The sequence below is a fragment of the Phocoena phocoena genome, chromosome 15, assembly GCF_963924675.1.
Source record: "Phocoena phocoena chromosome 15, mPhoPho1.1, whole genome shotgun sequence".
Lineage (NCBI taxonomy): Eukaryota > Metazoa > Chordata > Mammalia > Artiodactyla > Phocoenidae > Phocoena > Phocoena phocoena.
The window spans coordinates 15,960,883-15,969,910 of record NC_089233.1 but is presented as its reverse complement, the minus strand read 5'-3'; the positions used below and the strand labels follow the sequence as shown (position 1 = coordinate 15,969,910).

The 9,028-nt window shown below is 48.6% G+C and overlaps 1 protein-coding gene across 1 annotated transcript; it reads right to left on the bottom strand.

The window, feature by feature from the left end:
- Nucleotides 1-1,900: 1,900 nt before the first annotated feature.
- DCTPP1 (dCTP pyrophosphatase 1) lies at nt 1,901-4,948 on the bottom strand. Its single transcript, XM_065893356.1, has 3 exons — nt 4,838-4,948; nt 4,041-4,151; nt 1,901-2,395 (listed from the first exon to the last, which is right to left on the bottom strand). Exons 1-3 carry the CDS (start codon nt 4,933-4,935, stop codon nt 2,095-2,097), a joined length of 510 nt encoding a protein of 169 aa, XP_065749428.1. The 5' UTR covers nt 4,936-4,948; the 3' UTR covers nt 1,901-2,094.
- Nucleotides 4,949-9,028: the final 4,080 nt, after the last annotated feature.

Here is a 9,028-nt window from a genome sequence, read left to right as displayed (position 1 = left end):
GTGTCATTGAGATGGGGATGCAGGAGCAGGAGCTGAAGTGGCAGCAATTGTTACACCCCAACCTGGACACACTGAGTGTGAAGTAAATGTGGACGGGTCAGGGAGGTGATTGGAAGTAACATCTTGGGGATATCAGGTCTGGAGGGCATGGCACCACATCCAGAAGATGGTAGCAGAGAACTTGAGTCTGTGACAGAACAGCCAGAGGTAGAAAAGCAGAAGTGTCTTGTCTGGGAAATCTAGAGGAAAGTGTTTTATGGAGGAAACAGCTCAGTCAGATGCTGCTGTGGTGTCCACTGTGTGTGAATTCGGGGAAAGTGATGAGAACGGTTTCAGTGGAGGGGTGGGGGGTGAAAGCCAGTGTTGAATGGGTTAGGGTAGAAATGAGACAATGAAGAAGCAGAGTGGATGCGTGTAGATCCATTTCAAGAGGTTTGGTTGTGAAAAGCATGAGGGAAGTAGCTAGAGTTTTGTTGGTTTTGTCTTGTACGTGGGCCTCTCCTGTTGCGGAGCACAGGCTCCGGACGTATAGGCTCAGCGGCCATGGCTCACGGGCCCAGCCGCTCCGCGGCATGTGGGATCCTCCCGGACCGGGGCATGAACCTGTGTCCCCTGCATCGGCAGGTGGACCCTCAACCACTGCACCACCAGGGAAGCCCTCAAGTATGCTTTATGAGCTAATGGGATGGGCTAATGGAAAGGAAAAGACTTCGATTATATGGAGGAGAGAGGAGATAACTGATCAAGGAGACAGGATGAAATAAGAGATCAATAAGCTAAGGCTCCTGCCATCACTGGTGGGCGGAGGAAAGGAGGGTTTGGGAAGTTAAAGCTAAAGCAGTTCCAATCTGATGGATTCTCTTTTACCTAGGAAGTAAGAGAGGTCACTGGTTAGGAGGAAGTGACGTCATTAATAAGAGTGAGGCCAGTAAAGGGAAATGCTTTATTTTACTGATGTGGAATCAGGTTTCACCCTGTGAAGGCGGCAGGCTGCTAGTTCCCTGGGTAGCTCTGAAAAGAAAGTGATGTGCCTGGGGTCACACAACGGGTGAATCATACATACCCAACACTATCTTTAGGTGTAGAAGTGGAACAAGCAAATTGGCCTTGGGAGAGAAGGAGGGGGCTAAGGGGTCCAAGCCCCAAAAGAGAGGAAGCCCTGTTCTGCTTCATATCAGACAGACCTGACCCTGATTTGTGCTGGGGGCCAAGGGAGAGGGGCAGAGAGCTCTCTCAGGGCTGGGGTCCTGATGGACAAGGCCCACGCCTGCCTTAACTGTTGAAACTTCCTGCTCTGTGCCCCTGAAAGTTTTGAGTTGAAAAAGCAAACAGATAATGACAACTGCAAACTTACACTGTCCTAAGCACTCTACTTAGAATAACTTACTTAAACCTTACAACCCTATTAGGTAGATAACATTATTTTCATTTCATTTCATTAATTAATTTATTTATTTTTGGCTGTGCAGCATGTGGGATCTTAGTTCCCCGACCAGGGATGGAACCCACGCCCCCTGCAGTGGAAGCGCAGAGTCTTAACCACTGGACCGTCAGGGAAGTCCCTTATTTTCATTTTAGATGAGGAAATGGAGGCACAGAAAGATGCCAATATAATCCAGAACATCATCCAGTATCAAAGATGGCATTTGAACCCATACAGCCTGGCTCCAGAACCTGGGCTCTTATCCAACACTACATAAAGCCTCCAGTCTTGTTTAGAGAAGGGGAAGGGACTTATTTGCATGAGGTCAGACAGAGAACTTACTAGAAATCAGATCTCTCTGCTCTGCAGGTGGGAAGTATAATAGAGAAACATGGGCTTTGGGCTCACAGGTATCCCTGGTACCCCTCTCCAGCATGTGCTGAGACAGAGAGCCTCCCCAGCTGAAGAATCCAGAAGTTGCTAACCAAAACTTTTATTGAGAGAGAAAAAACCAGGAGGCTACCTACTGGAGGTTCTTGGGCCTCAGACCTCAAGAAGGGTAGCGCCCAGGCCCATGATCTGTTAGGAAAGGACTAGAATGAGGCAGCATGGCTGGAGCACCCTCTGCTCCTCAGATGCCGTGCTGAGTTGCAGGTTCCGTGCCCATGTTTCTAGGTTGAGGCCTGACCTGTGGACTTACAGGCAAGGTCTGCAGGCCCCACAGCCTGGTTTTCAGAGGTGGCCCCATGGGGCAAGTCTGTGTACTTGCGGGCAGAGCCGCGGGACAGATGCACTGGGTAGCGTCGCTGGTTGGTGTCCATCTTGGAGAGCACTGCTCGGGGCAGATCTACACGGCAGCGGGCTGCCAATGCTACCAGGTAGATGAGGACGTCACTGAGCTCCTCTTGAAGGGCTGCTCGTTCCCTGGGGGGCCAGGCTTGGGGCCCAGGCTCCTCATCCGGCTTCCACTGACTGGGGACAGGACACAAAGACAGGCACACACACATAGATGCTAGCTAGGCCAATGGGTTCCACCTCTCTTAGGGGCACACCCCAGGCCTTGCAGCAATGAACTCCCACCTCCTAGGAAGTTCCTCCAAAGACAAGTCAACCCAGCTAGGCCCTGGAATCTTCATGGTGGGGAACAGACCCCATCAGATGATTCACCCAGACCTCTGTGTCCCTACCTGAGCCAAGGAGTAGCCAAAAGGACACTTCACTTACCAAGACACAATTCTACTCCTCCCCTGCCGGCCTTAGCCACTGCCACCCCAGACTAAACCTTGGACCTGGACCACTGCAGAAGCCTCTAACTCATCTTCTAGTCTTACCCTGCACCATCTTTTAAAAGCACAAATTACATTTTGTCCCTCCCCTGCTTAAAACTCCCCCAAGTGTGCTTGGAATAACATCCAAACTCCTACCATGCCCTCCAGGTCCTGCATGAACTGACTCTTTCTTCCAGTGTCGTCATCCACCATGCTCCCTCTCACTCCCCACCTAAACCCACTCTGGCCTTTTCTGCCTTAAAAATGAGCCAAACTGTCACAGGGCCTTTGCACTTACTGCTCCCTGTGCCTTGAATGCTCTTCCCCCCATCCTTCCCATGGCTGGCTGTTACTCAGGTCTCAGCTCAGATGTCACCTCCTCAGAAAAGCCTTCTCCCTTCTGTTACCTTCTTTCTCATCACCTTGTGTTACTTTCCTCATAGAACTTGTGACAATTCCACATCTTTTAAAATTAGTTCACTTATCTATTGTCAGTCTCCTTGCACTGTGATGGTAGGAACTGTGTCTATCTTGTTCAAGGCCATATCTCGATTCTAGAGGACATAGCACACAGATGGTGGTCATGAATCTAATGAACAAATGGCTTGCCCTCACACACATCAGTGCCCTCATTTGTCCATCCCACAGTGACTGCCCTGACTTAGGTCTCACCACCTTTTGCCTCATCTACACCAGCTTCCTCACTGGTCTCCCCTGACCCAATTCTCTTGGGGATCCAATGCACCCTGCAGACACAGTGACCTTTCTACCATTCAAATCTGGTCAGGTGTTCTGTCCAAACTCCATTACTTCCCAGCCCTGATTCTATCATTCTGTGTTCCTATCCTACCCCTGTCCTCCACAGCCACAGTATATTGAGTGTCTATTGTATCCCAGCCACTTGGGACACACCAGAGACCAAAACAGACAAAAGCCTTGCTCTTCCTCAAGAAGCTTACACTGAAGGAATCTTATATTCTCCCTAAATTTAACTTGCCCTTTCCCACCTCACTACCTTTGCAAATGTAAACTCCCCCTGTCTGGAATGCCAGAGGCAGGTCTTCTATAGAATACCTGCCTTTCCACCCCAGAGGCAGAGGTAAAGGACAGTTACCACTGTCCCCTCTTAGACCTGGACCTGCCTTGCTGTTTTCACACCTTTCTCTCCCAGGAGACTGGGCACCCCTAGAGGGCAGGGACCCATAAGTCATCTTTGTATGCCCAGCAACCACGTACAGAGCTTGGTAGTGAGGAGGGGAAATTGGATCCAGGGATATCTAATGGTCAAATAAATCCTCCCCTCCCCTCCCCAACACACAGACTCTTCCAGAAGACTGTCATCTACTCACAAGAGCTCTGCCAGCTCCCCTACTTCCCCCACCAAGGCCAGGAGGAGGTTCCGAGGTTGGTGGAACTGGTCCCAGTCTCGTTCAGCAGCAAACTCAGCATGGAGGCGGCGGCTGGAATAGGAGAAAGGGGTGGAAGTCCAGGTCCCAAGGTTAGGGGATGGGGGAGGAGATGCAGGGCCCTGGCAGGTACCTCAGTGATATGTAATGGGGGCATGGGCATCAGGGGGGATTCTGCAACTAATTCCTTGGGTGGCCTAAGCAAGTCGTTTCCTCTTTAGGGAACTTGGTTTCCTCATCTATAAAATGGGTGGGACCTTACACAGACCCTAAATTATCGAAAGCTAATAATACCTTCTTTTTCATTTTTCCACCTCCTGCTGCTGCTTCTGCAGATTTTCTCCATCTGGAATATCCCTATCTCTGTATATCTAAATCCTATTGATTTTACAGAATACAGCTCCAGGATACTTCCCCTAAGAAGCCCTCTTTGATTGCCTCCAGCAAGAAATGCCTCCCACCTCTCAACACTACATTTACCACCGTCCTACCTCCCGCTCCTGGAGGGCAGAGGCAGGGCAGAAGCAGCATCGTACTCCGGTATATCCCCTGCCTCAGGTGTGCATTAAGCCCATTTTACAGAGGAGGCGGTTAGAAGGCTCGCCTGCGGGGGTCAGCCAGCAGAGCTAGGACCTGAGCACAGCAGCTAGCCTTCTTCCCGACCACGTGGAGGGGCCCTCCCCAAACGGAGGGAGAAAGGGGGCGATCTCCCCAGCCCAGCCTGGGCAAGGACGGCTTACATGTCCTCGAGCGTTGGTTCCGAGCTGAAGCTGAAGGGGGCGGCAGCAGCAGTGCCCTCTCCTCCTGCATCCCCACGCGTCTCCCCACCCACGGACATACCGCCCACCCCGCCGCAGCTCTGACTTGCTGAAGAACCGGGAGCCAAGCTCGGAGCCCCCGCCTCCAGAGCGCCTGACCAATCACAGGCGTTCATGATTGCTTCACGGGGGCGGAACCAAAAGAAAGACCAATTTCTTACGTGAAGTTTGCTACAGCCCGCCCCTTACCCGGACAGGACCAACCTAAGAGGACTTCATGCTCGCGTTCTTTGGCGCCGGCCCCCTAATTCTTCAGTCTTGACCAAGCATCTTAAAGGTATAGGTACCAGATTCGACCAAGGGAAGAGACAAAAGTCAGAGAGTGGAGAGCGCAGGCGCATCACTTCCCTTTTGGGCGCCAGATGGCGCCAAAGCAAAATGATGACGGAGAGCCCCGTGGAGAACCCCAGCAATGAAGGGTTTAAACGAGAAAGGGGAATTTATTAAAAGGATACAGGAATGTCTCCAGGATACAGCTGAGCCTGAGGAGTGAACTAGAAGTAGGGTAGCTGTTTCAAGCATTTTACATATTTATTTTTTGGAGGCCCTGCTAAATCTATAGTTTCTTTTTATTTTTTGATTTTTATTTTTTTATACAGCAAGTTCTTATTACTTATCTATTTTTTACATATTAGTGTATATGTGTCAATCCCAATCTCCCAATTCATACCCCCCCCCACGCCGCTTTCCCCCCTTGGTGTCCATACGTTTGTTCTCTACATCTGTGTCTCTATTTCTGCCTTGCAAACCAGTTCGTCTATCCCATTTTTCTAGATTCCACATATATGCGTTAACATACGATATTTGTTTTTCTTTTTCTGACTTACTTCACTCTGTATGACAGTCTCTAGGTCCATCCAGGTCTCTACAAATGACCCAATTTCTTTCCTTTTTATGGCTGAGTAATATTCCATTGTGTATACGTACCACATCTTCCTTATCCATTTGTCTTGTCAATGGGCATTTAGGTTGCTTGAGCATTTTACATATTTAATCCTCACAGCAACTCATTCAATCCTCAAGTCAGCCCTCTGAGGTAGGTAATACTATGATAATCATCCACATTTTAGAGATACGGAAACTGAGAGATTGAGTAGTTTAACTCAACACCTAGTAAAGTGGTAGCCAGATTTCAAATTCAGGCAGTTTGGCTTCAGAGTCTGTTAACCCCTATGTCATATTGTCTCAAATGGTGATAAGTACGATGAAAAAAGAATCTGGGACTGGTAGGTAGCAAGACAGAAAGGACCGGGATCCTTGATAACAATGCTGAGCCACTTACTTTTACAAGTTACAGAGATGCCCTGATTTAGGACTCTGGTTATATAATATAATAAATCCCTTTATCGAGGGACTTCCCTGGTGGTCCAGTGGTTAAGACTCCATGCTCCCAGTGCAGGGGGCCTGGCTTCAATCCCTGGTCAGGGAACTAGATCCCGCATGCTGCAACTGAAGATCCTGCATGCCACAACTAAGACCTGGCACAGCCAAATAAATAAATAAAATATTTTTTAAAAAATTGCTTTATTGGTCAAGCCACTTTTAGGGTTTTTTGTTTGTTTGTTTTGGGGTTTTTTTTGTTGTTACTCATCTTTGAGAAAGTGATATTTAAGCTGAGTAAAAGTCAAGGGGAAAAATCAAGAGTACTAGGTAGAGAGAACACCAGTGCTTAAAGCAGGAAAGGCTTGGCATGTTCTAAGGCAAAAAGAATTCCAGCATGGCAGGAATGCAGTGAGCAAGGGGGAGAATGGTGGGATGTGGTGTTGGAGAAGAAAAAAGAGGCTAGATCAGATCAATCAACCATGGATTTTATTTCATATTTTATTTTATTTTGGATTTTAACTATTACGGGAACCCTTTGGAGGATTTTAGGCAGGGGAGCAGTATGATCATGTGTTGTATTTCTGAGCCCTCTGACTGCTGTGTTAAGAATGAACTGAAGAGGGGACTTCCCCGGTGGCGTAGTGGATAAGACTCCACGCTCCCAATGCAGGGGGCCCGGGTTCCATCCCACGTGTTGCAACTTAGGAGCCCGCCTGCCACAACTAAGACCTGGTGCAACCAAATAAATAAATAAATATTTTTTTAAAAGTAGCATTCTGTGTAATTTGACCTTATATTTAAAAAAAGAAAAAAAGAATGAACTGAAGAGGGCAAGAGGAGAAGCAGAGAGATGAGTTACTGCAGTTTTCCAGCAACAGATGTTGGTGCCTTGGACTGCTGATGGTGGGTGAAGATGAAGAGAGGTGGATGCATATTTTGGAGACAGATCTATAGGCTTTGGTGGTTTTGAACTAGTGAGATGGGAGAAAGGGTAGAATCAAGCACGGCTTACAGGTTTTGAGTGTTGAGCAACCTGGTGGATGGATGGTGATTCATACTGGGATGTGGAAGATGAGGTTCAGGATTGAACACATGAGGCATCAGAAGCGTGTTTTAGGACAAAGCAAGTGGAAGACGCGTATCGAATTGGCAGGTGGATTTATGAGCCTAAGTTTTAGAGGAGAGATCAGGGCTAGAGATTCAGATTTGGTAGTCTTAGTCATTTAAACAGTACCTAAAGTCAGGGAATTGGAGAAGAATAACTAGTATAAGAATCTAGGTAGACGAGACCAAGATTTGGGCTACTCCAACATTTGGCAGCTGAGCAGAAGAGAAAGGTGAGGTAGGAGAAAAATTGACAGAGTGTGAAGTTACGGAGCCTAAGGGAGGAAAGTGTTCCAGAACGAGTGGACATCTGATGCGGCTGAGCTTCTGGGTAAAATGAGAGCACAGAACTTGCTAGATTAGGCAACATGGAAGGTGGATATAGGGTGCGGGAGATAAGAGGGAGTCCTGGGTAACTCCTTGGTTTCTGGCTTGGTAAATGGATGGATAGTTTTGTCATTTGCTGAAATGAGGACACAGAAGACCTGGGAGTTGGGGTAGGAGGGAAGACAATGAATTTTAGTTTGGAACACGTTGAGTGCAAGATGACTCTAGAACATCCAGATGATGTCCAGCAGGCAGGTGGACAGACAGGTCTGAAGTTCAGAGCATTGAACTGCCTTATGGATCTGGGTACTGAAAGTTTCAGGAGCCCAGTACCACCCCTAGCACCTTCCCTGGTGTTTGCTAAGCTTCTCCAGACCAGAACCCAAACTCTTACTGGAATGTAAAACACCACTTGGAGAGCAGTTTTCTCAGGAGTCCTCTGCATCTCAGATTTTTGAAGAGTCAGGTTTCCAGGACTTCTAGAGTTCCCAGGTCAGATGGTCCTTGGAGACGGACCTGAAGGAGGAGGCGCTCTCTCTGAGACTGCCTCTGCCCATCTCCCCTAGGAGATTCCCTGGCTGAGTTGTAAAGCTCCTGCAAAGCACCCTGCAGGGACATCCAAGTTCTTTGCTCCAACGGCATCATCCTCTAAAGACCAACCAAACCCAGCATCAGCATGGCATGGAGTTGGGGGTGGGGGCGGGGGAGACCCTCACGAGGGAGAAGGAACAGACATGAATATATGATTGGCCCCATCATCTGGACTTCTCATCCCAGGCTCTTCCTGAACCTTCACCCCACATCCTGTTAGTTTTCTCCATTCTCCTCAGTCACATCTAGGCAACCAGACTTCTTTAGTGAGGGCCTCAGTGTACTTGGTCTTGCTTTTTGGTCCACATTTGTGATTAGCCCTTTAGAAGTCTATCCCCCCAGAGACTAGATGCCCTACTCTTTTCAAACCAAAGGTGTTTCCCCAGTGCAGGCTAATAAATGTTTAATGACAGGGTGGACGGGCTGGAACAGGCAGATGTGTCAATGCACACATATGCCCTTCTGGTACTCAAGCGTTTGGCCACCTTCCCCACTACAGCCAAACAGATGCAGCTGGTTCCAGTAAGGCTCTTTGGGAAACCCTGGAGTAGAAGTGTCAACAGCAGCTGGAGAACAAAATAACAGAAGCCCATAAGCTGGGTAGGTGGTATCAGGGTGGGGGAACCTGAGCCAGTCGGAGGTCCCAGAGACAGCAGCGTGTGATGGGAAACTAGGAGTCAGGTGATTGGGAACCTATCTACCAATGCTCTTGGGAAGATTGTTTCTCTTCTCTGAGCCTCAATTTCTCTATATAATGGGGGTCTGGCC